The 25706-nt window shown below is 46.5% G+C and overlaps 1 protein-coding gene across 2 annotated transcripts; it reads left to right on the top strand.

Annotated features, from left to right (window-relative positions):
* The first annotated feature begins 3134 nt into the window (after positions 1 to 3134).
* Positions 3135 to 17420, top strand: TMEM230 (transmembrane protein 230). Of its 2 annotated transcripts, none has more exons than XM_082230704.1 (4): positions 3135 to 3262; positions 9166 to 9293; positions 12095 to 12217; positions 15835 to 17420. In XM_082230704.1, the coding sequence occupies exons 2-4, from the start codon at positions 9198 to 9200 to the stop codon at positions 15973 to 15975; spliced, it is 360 nt and encodes a 119-aa protein (XP_082086830.1). In that variant the 5' UTR covers positions 3135 to 3262; positions 9166 to 9197; the 3' UTR covers positions 15976 to 17420. The 2 variants fall into 2 exon arrangements, with proteins under 2 accessions (XP_082086830.1, XP_082086829.1); XM_082230703.1 differs by lacking the exon at positions 15835 to 17420 and adding an exon at positions 12662 to 12766 and having other exon boundaries at positions 12095 to 12322.
* The last annotated feature ends 8286 nt before the right edge of the window (positions 17421 to 25706 follow it).

Genomic DNA, 25706 nt, shown 5'->3' with positions numbered 1-25706 from the left:
CTTGCGTCTGCCTGGCTTTGAACAGAGAGAGGGAGGGAGTTTAAGGAGGCTGAAAGCTGTGTCTGGTTCCATGTTTTGGTGAAGTGGGACAGGGGGGTGGGTTACCCAAGATCTGGTCCTGGGAAGCAGTGCCATTTTAATTTGTTACATGTCCAGAGGTGATGTGCTGTACATGCCAGGGCATTATGGGAAATGTGTCATGGTAGGTGGCTGCTCAATACTGAGCAGTTTCTGCCAGTGCAGGCAGTGATGACAGCCCATTCCTATCTAGCAGGTGAAGTCTTACCTACATACTTGGAAGTTTTGGGATCAGTGTATGAATGTTGGGTGCCTGTTTGTTTTTTTAATGGTTCTATTGTTTGAAGGCCAAGTGTGGTAGCTGGATCACTGATTTTTGTCCCCATTTCCATGTTTAGAAAGCAAGTTAACGCAACGATCACTCAGCCACAGTGATGAAACGTAGCCTACTTTGTCCTGGAGCCCAAACTAGTGCTACAGTATGGCAATATTTTATCCAAAAAAATCCAGCGTGCTGCCACTTTGCTATAGCCTGCCAGTGGCATTTCCACAAATTCCAGATGTATGCTCCAGAATGGTTTGAAGACAACTTATTGCTTGTCTTTCTGAACTTTTGAATGTGCCTTCTTAATTGATACCTGTACCTAAAACATTCCCTGAATGCTTTTTTTTAAAAAAAAACAAAAACGTTCTATCACTTTTCCTTCGAAGAGCTCATGGTGGTGGTCATGGCTCTTTCCCCCCTCTCCATTTTATTCTTGCAACCCTCTGAGGTGCAGCGACTGGCCCAAGATCAACCCAAGGAGTTTTGTGCTGAGTGGGGATTTGAACCTAAGTCTCGCAGTTCCTAGTCTAGCACCTGCTCACATCTCTTATCTGTCCTTCACCATAATGTTGCAGGGTGGGTGACAGCAGCAAAAACTACTGCTTGAAATAAAACCAACTATATTCAACAATTCTCAGATTTAACTTGCAATGCTGAAAATAATTTGCTTTAATAGGACTGCAACCTCATGCTCAAAGCTGCGGGATAGCCAACACCAGAGGGCTAGGTGTGTTGCTGTGCAGTGGATCTTAAGTGGACTTTGAACTTCACCACGGGCCTCAACAAGTTGAAAGATCTCAAAGTTCATCAGCCATGACTGCTACAGGGAATATGGGAACTCTCTGGTAGCTGTCCAGTGTCTTTAAAAACCTTGGGAAAGGAGAGCCCTCTATCTCCTGAAGCAATCTGTTTCACTTGAAGAAAGCTGGATGCTTTCCTAACGTAAGAAGGATTTGAATGAATTCATTGGTCCAGGTCTCTCCCCCGCCCTCCCCAATAATACCATATTTTCTGCTCTATAAGACTCACTTTTTCCCTCCTAAAAAGTAAGGGGAAATGTGTGTGCGTCTTATGGAGCGAATGCAGGCTGCACAGCTATCACAGAAGCCAGAGCAGCAAGAGGGATTGCTGCTTTCACTGCGCAGCGATCCCTCTTGCTGTTCTGGCTTCTGAAATTAAGAATACTTTTTTTTCTTGTTTTCCTTCTCCAAAAACTAGGTGCATCTTGTGATATGGTGCATCTTATAGAGCGAAAAGCGCGGCAATAATAAAAATATTGTTCATTGTACTTGTGACAGCCCTTTAGTTTTTCCAAGCTAAATACAGTGGATGCTTGGGTTGCAAACGTGATCTGTGCGGGATGCACGCGCGGGTTGTGATTCGGCGCTTCTGCATGAAGCACAGTTTAGCGCTTCTGCGCATGCATGACCCACCAAACCCAGAAGTAACCCTATTCGGTATTCCGGGTTTCAGCGGGTCCATAACCCAAAAAAACCGCAACCTGAAGCATCTGTAACCCGAGGTATGACTATTCCCAACTCTTAAACTTCCTATGCCTGTCTCCTATGTGCCATCCTCTGGACACATCAATTTTAGATCTCAATTTCTGGTCTGCAGAACTAGACACGGCTCTCACTCTGGCCTGGTGCAACTCAAACGGAGTGACATCAATACTTTCCATGACCTGTGAAGAATATCACAATGTAAAAATTGCATTGGGTTCTGCCTTAAAACACTGAATCTTACGCATGCCTACCTGGAAGTCTCACTGAGTTAAATGGCACACCTGAAACGCAGGTATAGGGTGGTAACGTTTGTATTTGAAGAACATAAGAGCCTTCTGGATCAAGCCAGTGGCTCATTGGTCCAGTATCCTCACAGTGGCCAGCCTGCAAAGAGGATGTGAACATGAGCCCCTCTCCTGTGGCTTCTGGCAACTACCACTCTGAAACTATTCCTTCAAATGAAGTAGAGCAATAGCCATCATGACTACTACCCCTCCATGCATCAAAGCCCTTCAAGTTGGTGGCTATCGCTCCCTTCTGGAGGAGAGAATTTCATAGTTTTTAACTGCTGCATAAATCTGTCCTATCTGTCATGTAGGGGATTATTTATTGGTCTTTTAAAAATAACCTTATGATGTGGCAGTGTGCTGAGCTGCAGAGACTTCTGATAAATTATAGAATGAGAATTGTGGATTTGGAAGAGAATTTCATGGGGGAATTTGCAAAAGGCCTTAGTGAAAATCAAGATATATTCTACATCTGATGCATCCCCCTGATCCCCCAAGCTCATAACTCGTATCAAAGAAAAGAAATGAAGAGCCTTTGTTTTTTGAATTGGGTTCAGCGGCTGAATTTTAAACAAAAAAACAAATTGAATCATTTACTTATTACCTACCCTTCACCTTTGAGCCCTCAAGAGTGGCTGGAGAAACCTAGCCCGATAGGCGGGGTATTAATAATAAATTATTATTATTATTACAGAGCAGGATGGTATCAAAAGCATCCATAAATACGGTATAATAAAAAAAAAGTTACATCGTTACAGGTTATTGTATTTTAGCGTTCTGTTGGAAGCCGCCCAGAGTGGCTGGGGAATATTTTTATTACAGCGCAATACGGTATCAAAAGCATCCATAAATACTGCAGTTCCTCAAAGCAGCGCAAACGAGGCGAGGCAAATCCCTGGGCGTAGAGCGCCCCCTTGTGGCGGCCCTCGGCTCAACAGCGCCTGCGTTCGGGGGGCGGGGCCAACCTCTGCAGCGTCCAATCAGACGGAGGCGCCTTGACCTGGAAGCGGCTCTGGCGCGAGGACCGTAAACTTCCGGCCGGGGTGTCGGGGGACAGTCAGCAGAATCGGCGCGACAGAAGCGGGTCTGGCTGCCTCAGGGAGCGGAGAGATGGCGCTGGCCTGCAGGTAGGGAGGGAGGGAGGGCGGGCAGGGCGGGGAAGGCGCCTGGGAGGGGAGGCTCGCCTCGGGGGCCCGCAGTCCTCGGGCCCAATGAGCTCAGGGGGGCGGGCGGCTTCCTGGCTGAATCCTCACAGCAACCCTGCGAGGTGGGCCAGGCCGAGACGTCGCCCGGCAAGCTCCGTGGCCGAGGGAGTGGTTGCTTATTTCTTGGGGGAAAGCTGCCATTGTCTGCTCCTGTTTGCATTCTGTGTCTGGCGCCAGGATCCCTGATTTGCTAATTAAAAGCAGCACCCACAACAAAAATAAATAAATCAAATCAAAATGCATTTGCTTATTACATTTATACCCCCACCTCCCCCCTACTTAAAAACAGCACCCACAACAAACAAAAATAAATAAATAAATAAAACAAATCAAAATTCACTTGCTCACTACATTTATACCCCCGCCTACCCCCCCAAAGAGCTCAAGGTGACCTACATAGTTCTCCTCATCTCCGTTTTATCCCCAAAACAACCCGGTGAGAATGTGTGACTGGCCCTGCGTCACCCAGAGAGCTTCAGGGCCAAGTGGTGATTTGACCCCTTAGTTTACGCAGATCCTAGCTTGGCACTCTACCCCGGTCCTCTCTAGATGTCATTCAAAGCATCTGGGCGCACCAGATTGCAGGAGTGCGTTTTAAAACAATTTAAGGTGCTGAACATCGTGGTAGTGGCGCACACCCACCAGATGTCAAAGAGAAAAACAACCACCAGACTTTTAGAAGACATCTGAAGGCAGCCCTGTTTAGGGAAGCTTTTAATGTTTGACGGACTATTGTATTTTAATATTTTGTTGGAAGCCGCCCAGAGTGGCTGGGTATAAATAATAATTTATCATCATCATCATCATTGGGGAACTTGAGCAGTAGCTCCAAAAGGGCTACAGTTGCTGCTGGTGCGTTTGTTTACTATTAAGTTGATGCTATGGTCACCTTTGTACATAAAATTATCTAGGTGGCTTGCAAAATAAAAATAATTTATGATATTAAAAAGAGGAAAGAGCAGCATAAAGCTCTACAAGGGTGAAAACATTTTTGTAAATGGAATCCATGTGGGGGCTTCTGCTTCCTGGTGTTGATTGAGTTGTAGGCATCTCTCATTTGTTTCGACTCGTTTGGAAGCGCGTTTTGCTCCAGTTTTTCTTTCTAAAGTTCCATGCAGTCTTCAGCCATTGACAAGACGATGTAGCTTTGGATGATAATGGTATCTTGATTTCTGTTACTGGTTTTAAAATTGAGTGTAGGCTTATAATTGCAGAAAGAAGTTTAAAAGAACCCCAGTGCATATCGTTTTAGAAGGGGGCCATTTTGGAGCAAGATTTTCCCCAACTGGGGAGAGTGCTCTTGTGTTCGGATCCTGCTTCTGCGTTTCCCACAGATATTTGTTTGACCATATGAGAACAGGATGCTGCACTAGATGGCCCCCTGTAGGACTGTCTTATGCTCTTAACTTGGCCAGCATAGAAATACAGTGGTGCCCCGCAAGACGGAAAACTCGCTAGACGAAAGAGTTTTCCGTTTTGGAGGTGCTTCGCAAAACGAATCTCCTATGGGCTTGCTTCGCAAAACGACAATGTCTTGCGAGTTCCTGCGGGGTTTCCCCCCCCCTTTTTCTAAGCCGCTTATCCGCTAAGCCGATAAGGCGCTAAAAGCCGCTAATCCGTCAATGGGCTTGCTTCGCTAGACGAAAAAACTGCTAGACGAAGAGACTCACAGAACGGATTCTTTTCGTCTTGCGAGGCACCACTGTAACCGAGTTGTTGTGCACTGGAACAGCAGTGAAAACAGGGGCTGCCTTTTTATTTATTTATTTATTTAAAATGATATTTATTTAAAAATTACAGAAAAAAGAAAGAAAAGAAAGACAACAAAACAAATTACAACACATTAAAGAAAAAGCATAGAAAACAATACCGCAATACAACATAAAAACACACAATAACATTTAAAACACACATCCAATGTTCCATAACTTTATCTTTCTTTAACTTGTTTCATCGACCTCCTCACATCTCCCTTCTCTGTGTTCCCATTTCAAAATCTTATTCGGCAATGCTTCACCTTCTCTCAAAGCTTGTTTTAAATTATACGTTTCAGCTATTATGTCTCTGATTCTTCCCTTTATTTATCAAATATTTAAGCTTGACATAATATTTTTCAAGTTTCACCTTTGTTCTTGTAAACCAATTATTTTCACAGTCCTTTCAGCTATGTCACTAGTGAAAACAGGGGCTGCCTTTTTAAACTGCTCTAGGGTGGGGCTGAAGGACCAGAATCACTGGCTTCACCACCCACAAATGACTCTTTGAACTTCTCCTTCCTAGTGTGAACAATAGCAGAAGCTCTGGCAAAGCTTTCCCCTATATTTTGCTGTCTTGAGTCACATAGAGGTGAGGTGCGTAGGCGCATAGTGTTGTGGTTTGGGTCAGACTAGGATCGGCTGCATGCAGATTCTGCATTCCTCTGCCCTGGGAGGTACTTCCAAGGTGCTTTTGGGTGCTAAACTGCTGGTGTGGTGCTCTAAAGGGATTTTGAAAGTGGGCACACTTTTCCAGAAACACCTTTCTGACTCCAAAATGGATGGATCAAGCCCTCCAGCTTTCTTAAAGCTTAACTCCAAAAGCAAAGCTCTGTTAACTCCTTAGTGTGACACGGATGACTAGGATAAGTTGATCCAGCGAGAGGGGGAGAGGTGTGGTGGATAGAGTATTAGGAAGGGGGTACCCCTCCCAAATTCATCTGTGGAAATTGTCAGTTGGTTTGGGGTCAGTCACCACCTTCTCTCACGTGACTGTTCAGAGAATAAAAGCACTGCCCTTGGAAGAAAGGCAAAACCCTTTTATATTTTCATCTTTTTCTTATGTGGATCTGTGTGTGAAATCTGATCTCGAATTAATATTGCAATGGGTTGGGGGGTCACCTTCTCAAGAGACAATGGCCTTTAATACATTGTTCCTAAAGTGAATGTGGACAGTTATGTTCCATAAATGTATGAGGAATTAGAATCCAGTGCTTAGTAATACGAGTTTGTTTCATTTAATAATGTCATTTCTGTAGTGCTTTTCAATGTTTCTGCAGCTGTTAGCCTCCCTGATATAAATTGTGATTTTCAGAAATAGAACCTATAAAAAGAGAATTAGCCACTTCAGTGCCTTCTAAGAAGCTTAGTTGGTCTCTAAGGTGCTACTGGAAGGAATTTTTTTAATTTTGTTTTGACTACGGCAGACCAGCTACCTACCTGTTTCTAGGAAGCTGTCATCTTAGTAGTTTTTTCTGAGTTTTTTTTTAAGCAGGGAGAAATTCGAGCTTTTCCTTAAGCTAACTGAGTGGAGGCTGGATACCTGACACCACTTGAGATGTTGCTGCAGAAAAAGGTTCGCTCTGGGTCTGAAATGGCTGGAGTCTCATGGAATCTGTGTCATAGCTGTCACAGATTTGAAAATAAGGAACCAGCAGCCTCGAAAATAAGGGATCAGCAGCCAAAATAAGGGATCAACAATTACTTTGATAAAATACATATTTTGTTGCATGCAAATGGCTTTAGATACCCATTAAGTCCATAAATTACCATATAGCATATATTCAACACAAAAAAACCAGCAACAATTTGTTGTTGACAAAGGACAGCTGGACATAGAAAGGGCCCCATTACCTTCAGTAGCTTATTTAAGGGACATCATCAATAAGGGACAGCAGCGGGACATGGTGATGGGATAAGGGACTGTCCCGCCAAATAAGGGACGCTTGACAGCTATGGTGTGTGTGTGTGTGTGTGTGGCAGAGAGTGGTGAGGAGAGGGGAGAATGCTGCTTCTCACATTGGAGCAGAATTATTCTTGTGTCTGTAGAGATATAGGACCATTGTGTAAGTAACTAAAAAATGAAACTGTGATTGCTTTGAATGATCAAAGTGCTTTTAAGGTCATATTTGTTACCTCGGTGATCATTGCGGCTGAAGTGGGATTTAAACTGAGCTGAGGGCTTCTTGCGCAGTGAGAAAGGGAAATGCTACAGTTAATGTTGGCTGCCTTATAGCTACCAGGCTCCATTCAACTTGGGGCAAAAGTACTTGAACAAACACCTTCCCTGTGCCTTAATTTATTTTTCTTGCTAATTTTTGATGTATTTTAATTATTGTTTTTATGCCTTACGTTTAACTACAGTTGTTAGCTTCCATGGATAGCTATCAAGAGGAAGAGTGAGCTAGAAGTAACAAAACAATATATTCTTGATGAGTGTGTTAGCCTAGCCCTGGCCAGAATACCTGATGTATTTTCCCTGTTTATTCAAATGTAATTCCCCTGTTCGCAGGGATTGGGGTGGTGTCAGCTTGTGTTCTGTTAATACAGTGTTTCTTACACTACAATTTCCATTACCCTGACCACTGATCCTGCTAGCTAGGAATGATGGGAGTTATTGTCCAACAACAGCTAGGGACCTAAGTTTGAGAAACACTGTTTGACACATCAGGAAGAACCTCCTATACACACAGAGGGAGAGGGAGAGCATTGCAGCTGTACTGGCAAGATGAACGCATTGGACCAGATGTTTTCACTCCTTGGATGTTTTTGCTCCTTGGAAGCCTTGCCCCGCACCCCGAAAACAAAAGCTGCTGATTCAAGCTCTGTGGATATAGCTTGCAATGTAACTTGCTAATGGCATAAAAACCGCAGGGCTTCGATCCCCAGCAGGAAGAAATTACAGGGATTTATAAAGTCCAGGGTCAAAGTGGTTTGCAGCGTTAAAATAGCACAGCAGGTGGAGGGCTAGGACTTATTCACCCCCAAATCTCCTTGGCCATTTCCCCAGGCGAATGGCTCAGCCATCAGGGCCATTCTGGCTTCTAGTGGCATATCTATGCCAGGAGCAACTCTGGTTTTTAAACAGGATTGTCTGCCCTGCGTTCTCCATGCATGCTTTAAAACAACTGCATTTCTACACCTTGTGAGTCCCCATCTATGACTGAAAGTAGTCCAGACCTTCCTCTCTATGGTCTGAATTTTCTTTGGTTTCCTTTCATTTGAAACCTCTGTGTGACTTAAATTGTGGGCCAGTGCAGATAGGGACTTCTCTCAGGGACGCGGACTTATAAAAAATATTGGGGGGGGGCCGGGATAGCTCATGAATAATAAATAAGCTCATGAATATGCAAATAGTGGCGCCGCCTCCTCGTGAGCGAATAGGGGAGAGCGTGCTGCGCCTATTAATCAGCTCCGGAACAGCTGATATGCAGGAAACGTGGGGCTAGCCGGAGAAGAGAGGGCGAGCCCCCTCCGCTCCGGCCCTAAACCGCTGAAACCGCCAGGAGGAAGGAAATTCCCCCCGGCAGTGCCTTGGCAGTGGCGGTGGTGCTGCGAGGCAGGAGCCCCCGCCCCCGGGGATTCCCTAATCTCGCGGGGGACGGCCGGGGCTCTCCCAACTAGGGCGCGCGGCTGGCTGGCTGGCTGGCGAGGGAGCAGGTGGGGAGGAGGCAGGGGACGGCGGCGGCGCTCTGCTGGAAGGGCGCCCGAGATTATTGGGGGGGCTGAGCCCCCCCAATTTTTTTTTTGAGGGGGCTCGAGCCCCCTCAGGCCCCATGGAGTCGGCGCCTATGACTTCTCTATCTGAGGGCTTAAGCTCAAATCCTGCATATGGGTTTCCTGCAGGCATCTGGTTGGCCACTGTGAGAACAGGAGGGTGGACTAGATGGGCCATTGGCCTGATCCAGCACACTGTTCTTATGGATTAACAATTAAACTAATGCTCAAATGTAAACAAGCCCTTAGTAACATAGGCTGCTTTTCTTTGTCGTCTCAGTTCCTCTCCTGCATTAAAACCCGCTGTTCCTACTCTCTTCCCGTCCCCTCAAGAGCTTTTTCTCTCTCTCCCAGGCTGTAGGTGCTGATGCTTCCTACTGGTAAAGATGCCATCCCGAACTAACCTGGCAGCTTCGATCCCCAGCAGCAAAGTGAAATATTCCAAGCTTGCGAGCACAGATGAAGGCTACATTGACCTTCAGGTAAAATTGGGGTGGGGGGGGGGAGAACCAGGACAAAATGAATACCTTGCATTTCAGAAGCACCACTTGTGCCGTGATCCTCACTTGAGTTCAGATATTCCTTACAAGGTGGCAGTATCCTCCTGCTATTACATGTAGCCATTTACCGGGACTGGGGCATTCTGTATAACCCAAAAGGGTTTTGTACTTTGGGAACTTGAGTGTTAACCCAGTCAACATCTTGGGGTTGCTATTGAAAGGTTAAAGCCCCTATCAATGCAAATAAGCAATTCCTGTATTAAGCCTGGCCTCCTTGCTCATTTCTTTGCGTTTTCTTTGCTTCTGTGGAGCTGAGAGCTCAGACATGCCTGCCTCTTCCTCCATCCCAAAAGGTTGCATTTCCACGGCAGCTTAGAGAATGTAAGCGTTAGCAGGAGCCTCTTCTGCTGTGCCTTCTCTTCTCAAAACTTCAGCATAAAAGAGACAGCCCACATGCCTCTCCTGATTCCTCTGCACAGGAGGCTGAGGAGAGTAGAGGGGTAGATGACCCCACCATTGCAAGCCAAGATTTGTGGGCACTGGTGCAAATGCACAACTGTTCACGCTGTTCCTTAAGAGTCGAATAATATTAATATTAATAAATTTTATTTATACCCCAGCTGGAGCCGGGCTCAGGGTGGCTAACAGCAGTAAAATTACAGTAAAATCATAATGGGGGGGGACCAATTTAAAATACAGGTTAAAATGCAATTTAAAATGCAGCCTCATTTTAAAAGTAGCCCATAGATCAAAACCACAAGGGTCAGACTGAGTCCAAACCAAAGGCCAGGCGGAACAGCTCTGTCTTGCAGGCCCTGCGGAAAGATGTCAAGTCCCACACAGCCCTAGTCTCTTGTGACAGAGCATTCCACCAAGTTGGGGCCAGTACTGAAAAGGCCCTGGCCCTAGTTGAGACCAATCTAACCACCTTGCAACTTGGGACCTCCAAAATGTTGTTATTTGTGGACCTTAAGGTCCTCCGCGGGGCATACCAGGAGAGGCAGTCCTGTAGGTAAGATGGACGAAAGTGGGTTTCTTTCTTTCTTTCTTGGGGGTGGGGTGTTGGCTCCAGAGGAGGAAGCTTTCCCTGTAACTTCACTCTGCATTTACTATAGATGGGCAACTTCCTCCCTCAAGCATCCTGGTTTGCCAAGACTAGAGGAGGAGATTCAGGTCTAAATGGGGAGCTGGTCTTTGCAGGTGATAATTTCAGAAAAGGGATGAAAAGCAAGCCAGTCCCAAATGGAGATATTACCATCAGAATGGAAGTTGGGTTTTGGAGTGAGAGGGCGGCAAACACACCCAGAATGTTTCATTTCTGTTCCAGGGTCGGTTGGGGTTTTCGCTCTTCCTGTGTTTTGTGTGTTTATGAAGATGCATTAAAAGTGGGCCACTTGGAGGCAGCATTGTCACACTGGCTGGTTGTAGCATTAAAGCAGACCTGGAATTGCCTGCTATATTGGCTGAACGTACAAAGTAGCTTTGTACTGAAGGCAGGCCGCTGGGCTGCCCAGCCCAGGCTGGCAGCATTTATCCCAGGTTTCACACAGAGGAGTTTTCTGTAACATTTGCTCCCTAGGAGGCTTTTCCTTGGAGACCTGGCAATTCTCTGTGTCCTTAGGTTATGCTCTTTACCTGTTCTTCTACCATCACCACCCCACTGGCAGTGACACTTTCAGCCAGTACAGCAGAACCCTCCTGGATGGGCAGCACCTGTGTTGGGAGCACTCCAGGATAATCAAATCTGAATGCACTCCTCCTACCAGTGGAAGAGGTTGCTCCCTTTCCCATGCAAGGAGGGTTTTTTATTTTGGGGGGTATTTTTTGCTGGGCTGTTCCAGTGCTAAAAACAGAGTTGATTTGGGCTCCTTAGATGAAGCCTGAAAGCCACCAACCCAATGGCTCCATTGCCTGGTTACATCACTGGCTCTGGAGTACTATTCAACATTTATCTGAAGGAGTTGAGTTCCAACTTACAGTGGTGCCCCGCAAGACAAATGCCTCGCAAGACGGAAAACTCGCTAGACGGAAGAGTTTTCCGTTTTGGAGGTGCTTCGCAAAACGAATCTCCTATGGGCTTGCTTCGCAAGACGACAATGTCTTGCGAGTTCCTGCTAGTTTTTTTTCCCTTCCCCCCTTTTTCTAAGTCACTAATCCGCTTATCAGCTGATCCAATCAGCAGATAAGCCGCTAATAGCACTAAGCCGCTTATCAGCTGATCCAATCAGCAGATAAGCCGCTAAAAGCCTCTAATAGCGCTAAGCCGCTAATCCTTCAATGGGCTTGCTTCGCAAGACAAAAAAAAACGCTAGACGAAGAGAATCACAGAACGGATTCTTTTCATCTTGTGAGGCACCACTGTATATCCTCAGGAAAGATTTCCTTCCTCTTCAGCCTCTCCATTGTTTACCTGCAGCTAATGCACATAGCATTGGGGGGGGGGAGAGAGAGAGAGAAGGGGGCTGTAATTGTGTCTCTCAGTGACCTTGTTTGGTTCTGGCCCAGAGTATTTCTAGCCCACTGTTCTGAAACTCTCTGTGGAGTTTGATGCTGATGTACTAACCCCGTCATCAGATCCTTGAGGATCATCCTGTGTGTGAACATGCAGATTCCTCTCATCTGCCGCTGATCAGCCTGACTTCTACACGCTTGTCGTCTACTCCTGCCAAAGCCATCCATGGTGGTGGCTCTAGTGGTTCCATGGAAGTGTGATGCTTTCATAAGCGGGATGAAAGTGGCCATTGATGCTTTTGATGCTGACCTGTCTCTTCTTCCTCCTTTAGTTCAAGAGGAGCCCCCCCAAGATCCCCTACAAGGCCATTGCTCTGGCCACTGTGCTGTTCCTGATTGGCACCCTTCTCATTATCATTGGCGCTCTGCTCCTGGCAGGATACATCAGCAAAGGAGTAAGTGGCTCAGCTCTTCTGCCAGGGCTGACCTGGCCTTGGAACCATCATAAGCTAACTGAGATACAAGACATCAAAATTGCATTCTTGTGGAGCTGTACAGTGGTGCCTCGCAAGACAAAATTAATCCGTTCTGCGAGTCTCTTCGTCTAGCGGTTTTTTTGTCTTGCGAAGCAACCCTATTAGCGGCTTAGCGCTATTAGCGGTTTAGCGGCTATTAAAGGCTTAGTGGATTAGCAGCTAAAAGGCTATTAGCGGCTTAGTGGCTTAGAAAAAGGGGGGAAGCGGGGGGGAAATCGGAACACTCGCAAGACGTTTTCGTCTTGCAAAGCAAGCCCATAGGGAAAATTGTCTTGCGAAGCAGCTCAAAAACGGAAAACCCTTTCGTCTAGCGGGTTTTCCGTCTTGCGAGGCATTCGTCTTGCGGGGCACCACTGTACATAGGAGTCATTTATTTTGGATGCAGGATTTGGAAGGGACTTTGGGGGCATGGTAATGGAGGGGCTGCCATTTTGTCTCAGTTTTGACCAGTAGGGTATCTATGTGTGCTTTGAAAAAGTTATAGTTGGTGACCTGTTACAGCTCTTGCAACTAGTGGCTTCCTCACCCACCAAGAGTTCTCCCATCCTGGGACTAGACTTAGGTATTTATTTCGCAAAATTTGTGCATCGCTTAATTGTAAAAAGCAAAAAGACCTCAAAGCAGTTTACAGAAAAGATAAAACGATAAAATTATCAATAGGAAAAATTAACAACAATAAAGTAACAGCACATTGCGTAAATTTCTAAATATCTGGCTAGGCTTGCCTGAACAGGAATGTTCTTAGCAGGCACTGAACAGGGTACAGCGAAGGCAGTTGCCTGGTGTCAATAGGCAGGGGGTTCCAGAGTGTAGGTACTGCCACACTAAAAGATTGAATTTTTACAAATACAAGAAAGGCATTATGTGGCACTTATAGCAATGCCAGTTCCGCTGATTGAAGCAGCCCAATGGGCACATACAGTGGTGCCCCGCAAGAAGAATGCCTCGCAAGACAGAAAACTCGCTAGACGAAAGAGTTTTCCGTTTTGGAGGTGCTTCGCAAAACGAATTTCCTATGGGCTTGCTTCGCAAGACGACAGTGTCTTGCGAGTTCCTGCTGGTTTTTTTCCCTTTCCCCCCCTTTTTCTAAGCTGCTAAGCCGCTTATCAGCTGATCCGATCAGCAGATAAGCTGCTAAAAGCCGCTAATTCGCTAATCCTTCAATGGGCTTGCTTCGCAAGACGAAAAAACCGCTAGACGAAGAGAATCACAAAACGGATTCTTTTCGTCTTGCGAGGCACCATTGTACAGAGGGAAGGTGATCTTGTAGTTAAACAGGTGTCAAGTTGTTAACTTGCTAGCCTTTAGAAGTTGGTGTGTGACGTCTTCCTTCAGGCCGTTCCATGGGCCTGACAACAGTTTGGATGTTATGAACTAAGGTGAAGCAGAGGGGGATTCCAAGTGAGTTTTGCTTCCTTTTCTCACACTTTTTTGAAAGCCCAGAGCTGAGGATGGGCACATTCCACATGTGGAGACATTGCGCCATCCACATTTCCTCATGGAGGAAGGAATGCAACGCTCCGCTTCAGGCACTTGAGCACATGAGGAGAGTTCTCTTTCCTGCAACTGATCCACCACTTTGTTCTCACAGGGGCAAACCAGATGCCTCAGTAGAAAGCCAGAAAGCAGCACATACCGTATTTTTCGCTCTATGGCGCCCATTTTCCCCTCCAAAAATTAAGGGGAAATGTGTGTGCGTCTTATGGAGCGAATGCAGGCTCCTTGGCTTCAGCGATAGCAATGTGAAGCCTCCGAAGCACAGTGGGAGTGCTTCCACCGCACTCCGGAGGCTTTGGGTTGCCTTCACTGAAGCCTGGAGAGCGAGAGGGGTCAGTGCGCACCGACCCCTCTCGCTCTTCAGGCTTCAGGGATAGCCACCTTTCGCTGAAGGGTAGGTGCCCCTTCAGCTAAGACGCAGCGCCCCTTCAGCTAAGCGGGAGGAGAAATGGAAGAGGTTTCGTTTCTCCTGCTGCTTCGCTGAAGGGGTGCTGCGCAGAGAGGGGGATATTTTCTTCTTCTCCCCCTCTAAAACAAGGTGCGTCCTATAGAGCGAAAAATACAGTAAGTGCCATGGCACTGACCACACACTGGTGCCCCACCCTCCTTTAGAATGTCATTGGCTGGTCTTGGGGGTTGTACCCCTTGCATTTCGCTCATGACATCGGGATCAAGAGCTGGGCTACATTTTGGGGATATTGGAGTGAGTGGCTTTGTCTTCAATAATAATAATACTTTATTTCTATCCCGCCCTCCCCAGCTGAAGCCGGGCTCAGAGCGGCTAACAACAGTGAAATAACACAGCATTCTAAAATCAATTCATTATAAAATCAGTTCAAATCAAATTGATGGTAACCATTGGGCTAGAGTTCTGTGAGGATTACCAGGTCAGGTTGTGCCTTGGCCAAAGGCCTGGTGGAACAGCTCTGTCTTGCAGGCCCTGCAGAAAGATGTCAAGCCCCGCAGGGCCCTAGTCTCTTGTGACAGAGCGTTCCACCAGATTGGAGCCACAGCCGAAAAAGCCCTGGCTCTGGTTGAGGCCAGCCTAACCTCTCTGTGGCCCGGGATCTCCAAGATGTTTTTGTCTGAAGACCATAAGGTCCTCAGTGGGACATACCAGGAGAGGCAGTCCTGTAGGTACGAGGGTCCTAGGCCGTATAGAGTCTATCCAGAGTCTTTAACTGATCTTTGCATACCGGAATACCCTCACCCCCAAATTCGATTTGATAGTGACCTTGGAGAAAGTTTGTGTTCCTTTCTAATATATGTGAAGTAAAGGACACGAGTCAGGTGTTGTTCATCAGATGAGCTGTGCATAAGCAAGCTGGCAAGGGAGCAAGCTGCCAGTTAGCTCTGTAGAAGCTCCTTTTATTAGCACAATATGCAAAACCAGTCAGATACATTTTAGACTGTGACCTTTACACATCTTCCAATCCCGAGATTGAGGGGTGGCACAAAATTATTTTGGCACCTGTTTCCACCGCATCATTTTCCCCTTGAACAATGTATGACAAAGGAGACAAAGGTCACAGACAGGGCACGGCAGACCACTAAGAGAGCAAAGATTAGATAGAGGGCATGATGTTCAGACAGCTGAGGCCTGTCTGCGGGTAGAAGTGTGCTCCACGCCCGGCGATCATTTCTTCAGGAAACATCCAGGATTACAGAACTGTAGAGTTGGAAATGACCCCAAGGATCATCTAGCCTAACCCTTTGCAATGTTTTAAGTACTGTATCTGTACCCACTTAAGTACATTGTGGTTGGGGTGATGTGGGAGGAAGCAAGAAAGGGGACTGGTGTGAATGGTCCCAGTTTGGACTGGGTGGCCTTCTGCCCCCTCTGGCTTTCACAGTCTTAGTGCTGGTTTTCCTGTGCAATGATGGCTGCGACTTTGAATGGGTGAATGGGCCATTGCAGGCAGAACTTTCACATCTCCTCACCTCAGTCTGCACATCTAGCTGCATGTTGCCTGGTATAGAGAATGCTAGCTGTTCCAGGCCAAGGTATGAAAAAGCCCTTATTCCCTTTTGTTTTCCAGGGAACCGATCGAGCGATCCCTGTCCTGATCATCGGGATCCTGGTCTTCCTTCCTGGCTTCTATCATTTGCGTATTGCGTATTTTGCTTCCAAAGGCTACAGGGGCTATTCTTATGACGACATTCCTGATTTTGATGATTAGAAGATGGCAGAACACAGATTTTTCTTAGGAAGAGAAGTTTTTGCAACTTTTGCAAAAAAAAACAAACCACGAAATGAAAATGGGGGTTTCTGCAGAATTTCCTTTTGATTTAGGGGAGAATGTTGCCACATCATGCAAAGCAAAACATGTGAGCAGCTGTCACGGGAAACATGTTTTCTTTGAGATGGGAAGTTATTTCTGGGCAGCAAATGCAGGTGTGCCTCTTAGCCCAGTTCCATATGGAGACACGTGAGCTTAAGGGGGAGGAAGAAACTCGGGTGTTTTTGTTTTGGGTTTTTCTTTTTTAAGTCTGTTGGTATTTCTTCTGAGTTGGCTTTTTATCTAGAGCTGAAAATCTGCAAAGCGAGAACTGGAACTAGTGGCTGTTGATTGTGTGACCAAGAAATCTGTTCAGGCAGGCAGTCTAGCAATTTGACCTTTTGAGGAGCCGGTCGAAATTTAAGGAAAATAGACAGTGGCTTTTAACACCACCTAGAACACGACATTTTCCAAGAAGCCCAATTACTAGTCCTTGCTGATACTTTGCTAAACTCTTTTGTGAAAGCTGTTGTAGAATCCCGAGAGCACAAATCTGGAAGTGGTGTGTAGCTGTCGTGACTCAGGCTGCAAGATACCGCCATTCACTCCTGGGAACTGGCCCCGGGGTGGTTCAGCATAAAACTAAGCGATACATAAAAATAGAGAAAAGACTGAAAACCCAGAAAAAAGCATGTCCTCCATGGCATACACACTCTGTTTCCTCTCAAACAATGAGTTCAAGAGCAAAAAAGAAACCGTATAAGAAAGCATTAAAAGAATAACACATGCACACACTTTTGTAAGCCATGTCCGACAAAGTCTCTCACTTTTGTGGGTGATCCAAAGTACACCAAAGTTGACACACCTCTGTCTGGCTGACCCAGATTAGATCAGTTCCAACCCCTGTTAAAGTCTCTTTCCCAGGTACCATGCCAAAAGGTTTCCTATTACGTCTCCCCCCCCCTCCCCCAGCAGAATTCAAAAACTGTTGTCAAGTGGGACGCAACTATTCAAAGATGCTGTAGTTGTCTGTTCTGTCCACTGTCTAAATCAGCTTTCCTCAACCTGGTGCCCTCTGGATGTTTTGGACTACATTGTCCATCAGCCCCAGCCAGTCCATGCAAGGTTGATGTGAGCTGTAGGACAAAGTATCTGGAGGGCTCCATCTTTTAGAGGAGGCTGGCCTAAATGCTATGCAGTGTTCCTGAACTGTATACATAGAAAAATCCTAGTCTGCATAATAAGAGTTCCTTTTGTTTTGTCTAAACCTCTGCTTAAGTCTGGATTCCGTGCTAGGTTCACACAGCTTTTAGAATGCAAAAGAGGATGTATGCAATGAGATTTTAATTTGTGCTTGCAGAATATGTAATTAATATAAATAAAGAACATACAATATTCTACCTTGATTTAATGTCATCTTCTAAGCAATATGAAGGGTTCTTGATTTTTGTCGATAACACGGCAAGGGGAAATGGAAGAATCGGGGCCACAAAGGAGGGACAGGCTGTTACGAAGAAATCCCTTACCCTGACCATTTGGCCTACTTTCCAGAGCCTTTATCAGAAACTAGCAAACTTCGCTTCAGGGCTTGACTTTTGAAGGGTTTGAGGCACTGGATTCCCTGCGGACAGCCAACACCTGTGAGTCTAGGACCACAAAAACCTTTTTGGAGATGCTGCCACAGAGAAAAAGTCTAGCTCTATAACAGAACCCCTGCTTTGCATTTTTAGATAGATCTGGGAAAGATTTTGTAGGTGATAACAGCTTCCTGTGTTCACATCAGCATTCCTCGTGTGTTTCACAATGTGCAATCCCAGCCACGAGGAGCTTACAATCTAAACATTGGCGTAGGAGACGACAGCAGAAAGTAAGGGAGATGCAAGCAGGGGTGGTGGGGAAGAATATTGTTACACGCCACCCCAATCTCTGAGCAGTGTAACATTCCAGGGGTACTAGGAACACATACCAAGGTCTGTATTTCTTTTTGGAAATGAGGCACAGCGGAGATGGTGGTGTCTTTATGCTGTATGGTTTAGTTATACATACAACCTCTTTAAATTAAAGAACCTCTTAAAGAGAGAAAGAGGAGAGCACAAAATATGGTCTGAAGCTCAACATCAAAAAAATTAAGATCATGGCCACTGGTCCCATCACCTCCTGGCAAATAGAAGGGGAAGAAATAGAGGCAGTGAGAGATTTTACTTTCTTGGACTCCATGATCACTGCAGATGGTGACAGCAGCCACAGAATTAAAAGCCTACACGGGGCTGAGACCCCCCCCCCTTCCCTGCATTTCCAAACCGCTTACAAAACTAACACTTTCCCCTTGTTTGCTTATTTAATCCACCCTGAAATCCTAAATTGCTTCGCTCTCTGCCCACCATCTGACGGCTGTGGGGGGGTTCCCCCCTGTGTCCAGCAGAAAGTCTTCTGCCTTGTTGATTCCTTTCTTGCTGGGTTAATGACTGCCTTTGTTCCATAATAGCGCATCTCCAGGCAATTCTCTGCTCAGGAAAAAAAGTCCAGCTTGTATTTTTACCCTTCTAAATCCATTGGTTAAACTCCAACATTTACTAAAGCCAGGAATCACGGGATTTGCTTAAATTCTAACCCTGTTCCAGAATCCAAAGATATTGGGGGAGCCTTAACAATATTAATTAATTTCAGTCTCAGTAGGATACAGGGCGAACTGCTCCTTCTCTTTCCCCCTAAGTATTGCCCAAGCACCTTCAAGAATACCTTCAAAACCATAACAAACTTCATTTTTAGTAAGAAAAAGAACGGAATGAAAGGTGGTCTTTCCAGGGTCCCACAGCCTCAGATTTCAACTTTTTAAAGTCCATCTAATAATGTTGAAACCACAAAACTGTTGTCATTTACTAAATTACAGGGAATGTTTAATGGTGTCGGGTGACCTGGAATTAGGAGCGAATAGTGTGAGGCCAAGTTTGCTGATGACACTAACAACAAAATGAGATTGTGAAGAGCTCCAAAAGGATCTCTCCAAGCTGAAATTTTACTGTTTCTCTTTTGGTGCAGCTGGAAGTGATGCTTCCTAACTCCCAAGTAGCCTCTGTTGGGGCTACCTTTGAATGATATCTGTGGAGGTACACTTGTGGAAAACGTTGTGTCAGAATTCTTCACCATTGTGAAGTTTCTGGAATGATACCATGAGCAATGAGTAAAACCGTAACTCTCTGTGGATGACCAATTTTGACTTAACATTTATCACATATATGCCTAAAGGAATTGTTCAGGAACATTCCTGTTGAGGCAAATGTTACATCAGAGTGTTGTTCATTTGCTTTTATGAGCCCTGCAGGGTGGGAAACCAGGCATGCATAGTTGAAAGGGCTGGCCTCCAGGGCATGTTGGAACAAGCACATCTGAGCACCACCAAACACAGTCTATGCCATTCCCTTCCCAGGCACATGCAATTCAGTGCAAACAAGTGTAAAGTGATAATACACATTAGGGCAAAAAATCCAATTTTGTGGTGACTGACAAGGACAGAGAACTTGTGGTTGTGTTGGATGATTGCTCTGTTGACTCGCCAACCCTCTCCTTTTAATGGGCCATGTTTCCCTCTGGGAAAAGTGAATTCTGTGTTCAGGATTGTTAGGAGAAAGATGGAAAAAAATAAAACTGCCTACCTCAAGGTGCTTTTATGCAAAACATGCTGGGGAAATGACTGTGATTGCTTCTGGCTGCCAAACGTTATTGTACAAGTTTCAGAAAAGGGCAGCCCAAATGATCAAGGGGCTGGAGCGACTCCCCAGGGGGGGAAATTACAGCGTTCAGGGCTGTTTAGTTGAGAGAAAAGGCGAGTAAGAGGAGACTTGACAGAAGTGTATAAAATTGTGCATATTGTGGGTAAAAGTTATTCTCCCTCTTGCCTAACACTGGAACTCATGGGCATCCAATGAAACTGAATACTGGAAGATTCAGGACAGACAAAAGCACTTATTCGCACAGCGCACAGTTAAACTTTGGAATATGCTCCCACAAGAGATTGTGACAGCCACCAACTTGGATGATTAAAAAGGGGTTGAAGACAAATTCATGGAGAGCAAGGTTATCATTAGCTTCTAGCCACAATGACTGTGCTTTGCTTCCACTGCTGGAGGTGATTTGCCTCTGAATACCAGCTGCTGGAAACCACAGCGACAGCGCTGTTGCGTTCACATCCTGCTTGTGAGCTTTCCACAGGTGTTTGCTTGGTGTCATCCAGATCCAGCCTCCGAGGAACGTATTGCAGTGGCAACAACGGCTGTGGCGCGCTCCTTGGAGGCCAGATGTTTCGTCTCCTCGGCAGCCACCCCATAGCTGTCAACTTACAGATTTGAAAATAAGGGACCAGCAGCCAAAATAAGGGATTATAGTCAACCAGTTCCCGAGCCAAAGGCAGAAAGCCCAGCCAGCCCAGCAGCCAAACGAAGCCTCAAGCGGTGGTTCCCACAGCGCAGCAAACCGGCAAAGGGGGTGCAGCAAGGAAAACCACCATCACCTCTCCGCTGGGAAGCGCTGAGCAAAGAAGAGTCCCCAGGCAACGCGGCCGATTTGATCGGCACAAGGCATGCAAGCTCCACCCTCCAGTCATTCTTAGACTCCTTAGTGGGTGAGCAACACAGCCAAGCAACACAGTTGGAGCCTCCCTACTCCCTGGCCGGCAGGGAGGGAGGGAAAGGAGCTGCTTCCTTTGAAACCCGGGAAATTTAAGGGACATCATCAATAAGGGACAGCAGTGGGACACGGCGCTAGGATAAGGGAGTTTCCCACCAAATAAGGGACGGTTGACAGCTATGAGCCACCCCACCAAGCTGCCTCTAGAGTGGCCTCTTGGCAAATAGGAAAAGTGCTGGTCTCCTCCCTGGCATGATTCAGAGTGGCCCCTTTCTCCCCTGCCTTTGATTCTCACTTCAGCCATTGGATAAGGTTGGTTTGATCCCCCACCCCTTGTTCCCAATGTAGATCTTCACTCATCCCTTGTTCCCGAGTGGGATGTGTGTCTGCCATTTTGTGGTTCACCTCAGGTGACAAAATGTCTTGGGCCCGCCCTGGTGATTGCTGACTTACCTCATCTGAACCTTTACAGGCGTTTCCTTATTGAATCAAGCACATTCAGTGTTTCTGCTCCCTCTTCTGCTGCTCCAGTCTATGACTTGGACAAGGAGACGTGACGTCGATCACCACCTTGCTGCATCATGCAGTCCTATTTTTCCTCTTGCAAATGCCATGTGCTTTCTCCGTTATCTGATCTCGGGGCCTGTTCCCAGATGCTCCTGCTTAATTGGCCAAAGGACTGTACAATTCATTGAGCAAAAACTGCTTCTGGGCGTGGAAAGCTGGCGAGAAAAGCAGTTGGCTGATTCATGAGGATGAGTCAGTGTCTGGTCAGCATCTTGTGTCAGGGTGCATAGCTTTCTCTTCAGCAGCAGAATGGCTTGGAGGGGAAAGTACGCCTTGAAGGTGAAGATGGGAGGCATGGTGGGGTAGTCATAGGCTGATTCTGTTTAGTGATAATTCATCTTGATTGATACACATTCAGGTTTGCGCCTGTTTGCCCTAGCAAGAGATGCTTGCTGCCTGCACCTCCACAGACCTACAGGTTCACATCTATTTCAGCAAAAGCATCTGGCTGCAGAGACTTTGCTTTTGTGCTTGTAGTGGCTGATTAGTCATATGACCCTACATTTGCCATCGAGCAACTCAGAGACTTGCTGCTATTTTTGTAGACAGCCTGGATTTTTGTTTTGCAGAAATGTGGACACGAAAACCTGGAGGATAGGAAGAGATGACTTGCTGGAACTTCATTCCTGTCTCTTCTTGTTTGATTTCAAGCCACAGAGTCTGCTTCCTCCCTCTCCCTTTCTCGAGATGATTCTGAGAGCATCAAATGAAATAACATCTTCTAGGACTGTCTGAGGAAAAACACTTGCTAGACTCACAATACTGGAGAGAGACAGAGATGGATGTAAACTCTTGCTCCTTGTGTGTGTGTACATATTCTAATATTTATTGGTACTGATTTATTGCATGCATGCATGCAAGTTGAAATTTCTACATGCTACCAAGGGAAAGCTCAAAACTGCCGGTGCACAAAATGGTAACATCCAGGCTATTAGAAAATTCAGGTAGATTTAACTGCTTGCTTGTCCTGCTCTTTGAGACACCAAAGGCAAAGGGAATGGTGAATTTCCATAATTTTTTGGTGGGGGGCAGAAGGTTCAGACCTGCATGAATGTCAGCCTTGTTTGCAATAAGGCATACAGGTGTGCAAATGTAACTAAATCAGGATCTTACCTTTTTATGAAGACAGTCACAGGTTTGCAAAGAACAACATGTGCATGTAATCATGACAATGCTGGGTCAGATCCAAAGGTCAGTCTAGCCCAGCCTCCCCCAACTGAGGATTATAGAATTGTAGAGTTGGAAGGGACCCAGAGGTCATCTAGTCCAACCCCCAGCAATGCAGGAATCTCAGCTCAAGCATCCAGGACAGATGGCCATCCAACCTCTGCTGAAAAAGCCTCCAACCTCCTGAGGGAGTCCATTCTACTGTTGAACAGCTCTTCCTGTTAGACAATTCTTTCTAATGTTTAGTTGGAATCTCCTTTCTTGCAAGCCAGCACAACCATTGGGCTGGTGGGAGTAGCCGTTCAAAACATCTGGAGATCACCGGGTTGGGGGAGGCTGCTCTATCTAGCTCAACACTTTCTTCCCATCAGCAGACAGCCAAAAGCAGAATGTGAAGGAAGGAGGTGCCCCTTGACTTTTCCTTGACCATCTGGTGCTCTGTGGCAGGGTGGCTGCGACTCAGCACTGAAAGGGCCAGGTCTGCTCTGCACTTGCAGGGTGGCTGAGAATTTCCCTAATGGTGCATCCTTTAATCAGCCCCATTTGGGCTGTGGATCTCAAGCCAGCCTGGCTCTCCCACAGCCTTAAAGAGGTAGTGGGCCCACTGGGCACTGCCTGAGGAGTCAGGCAACTTGGCCTTGCTTTGCCGCAGCAATGCCTCCCGTTTTCTTTCCTATGGTACCAAGAGTTCTGCTGGGAACAAGGACAAAGAGATTCTGGACCCTCCAAACCTACTGCCTTGTCTCTGGGGTGCCAAACCGGGAGAAGGGGTGTGTGCAAAAACCCTTGCAAGATGGTGCGAAGGCTGGGAACTGAGTGCAACTGACAACTGTTCTTGAATGAAACCCAGCGCTGCAGTGAATGAGGCCTGATCTAGATCTGTAGGGAAGACAGGATGAGGGAATGGGGGAGCACTCGGGTTTGTTCATGTTCTTTCATGGTGACCCAAAGATCTTCAAGCTAGGCAAAAGCTGCACAGTGCCACAGAACTGTTTCATTAAATTCTAAAGTTGGGGGGGACCCTGAGGGTCATCTAAGTCAGTGGTGTCCAAACTTTTTTCAAAGAGGGCCAGATTTGATGAAGTGAAGGACCATGAGGGCCAACCTTTTTTTAGGACTGAAGTTGTTGAACTTTTTAAAGGATTGACGTTGTTGAGGTTTTTTTAGGATTCTACCCCAGGAAATAAACTGCCACAGGGGCCTGATCTAAACCAGGGGTCAGCAAACTCTTTCAGCAGGGGGCCAGTCCACTGTCCCTCAGACCATGTGTTGGGAAATAAAAAGGAACAAATTCCTATGCCCCACAAATAACCCAGAGATGCATTTTAAATAAAAGCACACATTCTACTCATGTAAAAACATGCTGATTCACGGGCCAGATTGGGAAGGTGATTGGGCCGGATCCAGCCCCTGGGTCTTAGTTTGCCTACCCATAATCTAAAGCAACCCCCCACAATGCCAGTAACACAGCTGAAGAATCCCTGACAGATGGCAATTCAACTTATGTTTAAAAACTTCCCATGAAGTCTACTCCACTGTCAAACAGCTCTTGCCATTGTAAAGTTCTTCCTAATCTTTAGCTGGACTCTCATCTCTTGTCATTTGAATCTACTGGAGCAGCAGAAAGCAAGCTTGCTCCATCCTTTTTTTGACAGTCCTTCAGATATTTGAAGATGGCTCTCATATCCCCTCTCAGTCTCCTCTTCTTCAGGCTAAATCTCCCCAACTCTCTCACCTGATCTTCATCAAACTTGGGTTTTTTGTTTTTGTTTTTTGCTCCTCTGCACAGCGCACACTTTCCAGCTGCTCAATATCCCTCTTCAATTGTGGTGCCTAGAATTGGACACAGTATTCCAGGTGTGGTCCGACCGAGGCAAAATAGAGCTGTACTATTCCTTCCCTTGATCTGGACACTAGAGTTCTGTTCATGGGATTGCATTAAAAATGTGGTGGTAAACGCAGGCAGCAAAGGCTGGGAAAGTTGCGTAAGCTTAGGAATCAGGAGAAAGTATGACTTTGTGGAATTTGAGAAGCCTCTTCTGCTTGCTGTAATATTTTTGTTGTTGACTCCTACAGCTTCCTCCCTGCCCCAATGCTACACACCCAATAGGTTGTGACGGTTCTGCTCTATCACATCGGCTTCCTGGGCTTGGCAGGGCTTATCACATCACATCTGGTGGCTTTTAACCAAACCTGACTGACAAATGGAGGCTGAAGAAGCAGCTTGTCCCTTCAAGCTTTGGTTTTAGCCAGTGCTCAGAATAGCTTTATTCATGGCTTATGACCTAAAGAAACATGACACACAAGGGAAGAGAGACAGGGAGGGAAGACGAAGAGGAAAATCAAAACTCATTCACTGATTTCTGAACTGTTGTTCCTATAATGGCTAGGGGGCACAGTTCAGGGTCGTGAAGAAGAGGAGGAGGAGTTTGGATTTGATATCCCGCTTTATCACTACCCTAAGGAGTCTCAAAGCGGCTAACAATCTCCTTTCCCTTCCTCCCCCACAACAAACACTCTGTGAGGTGAGTGGGGCTGAGAGACGTCAAAGAAGTGTGACTGGCCCAAGGTCACCCAGCAGCTGCAGGTGGAGGAGCGGGGAAGCGAACCCGGTTCCCCAGATTACGAGACTACCGCTCTTAACCACTACACCACACTGGCTCTCTGATGTCTGATGGAGGTGAGCCTCTAGCAATGAACCCTGCAGCTTCCTCTATCTCTTCTACTGAGGCTGCCTGATGGAATGGCTGTCCCCAGGTGTCAGGTGAGGGGAGAGGAGGTTTGAAGGAGGCAGAGCATAGCCATCATGACTAGTAGCCATCAGTATAAGGTTACCAGTTTTTTTCAAAGAATCTGGGGACACTTTTTTTAAAAAAGAGAAAAAAAGTTATTTAAAAAAGGTTTTTTTTTTTTTTAAAAGAAGTAATATCTTCTTCTGTGTTCTCTTCAGTCGCGCGGCCTTCCTCTGGGCCCTAGCCTGCTGTCTTGGAGTGCTGGCCGCCGTGGAGTAGGCTCAGGTTGGACCTGGGCTCGGCCACGTGTCCTTGCCCTCCTGGTGCTCTCCTACTCCTCTTCAGCGGTGGCATGGCTCCCGTTTTTTCTCCTTCCTCTTTCTCTCTCTTCCTTCTCCTTCTTCTCTCCTCCTTCTCCCTGCATCGGCTCCGGGGTTTTCCTGGCCCCGGAGTGCCGCTGGGCAGTTGGCCAGGCGCTCTAGCCCTCGGCTCAATTTGAGTCATGGGTGTGTGTGTGTCAGTGGTTCCCCCAGTTGACGCACCGGGCGTCCCCGTTACCCCTTGGCAGTGGCAGTGGCAGTCTCAGCAGCCCACAGCCAGTCT

Source organism: Podarcis vaucheri, assembly GCF_965113315.1.
Source record: "Podarcis vaucheri genome assembly, chromosome: 7".
NCBI lineage: Eukaryota > Metazoa > Chordata > Lepidosauria > Squamata > Lacertidae > Podarcis > Podarcis vaucheri.
Note: the sequence above shows the minus strand (reverse complement) of the source record. Positions and strands in the feature narration are given on the sequence as shown.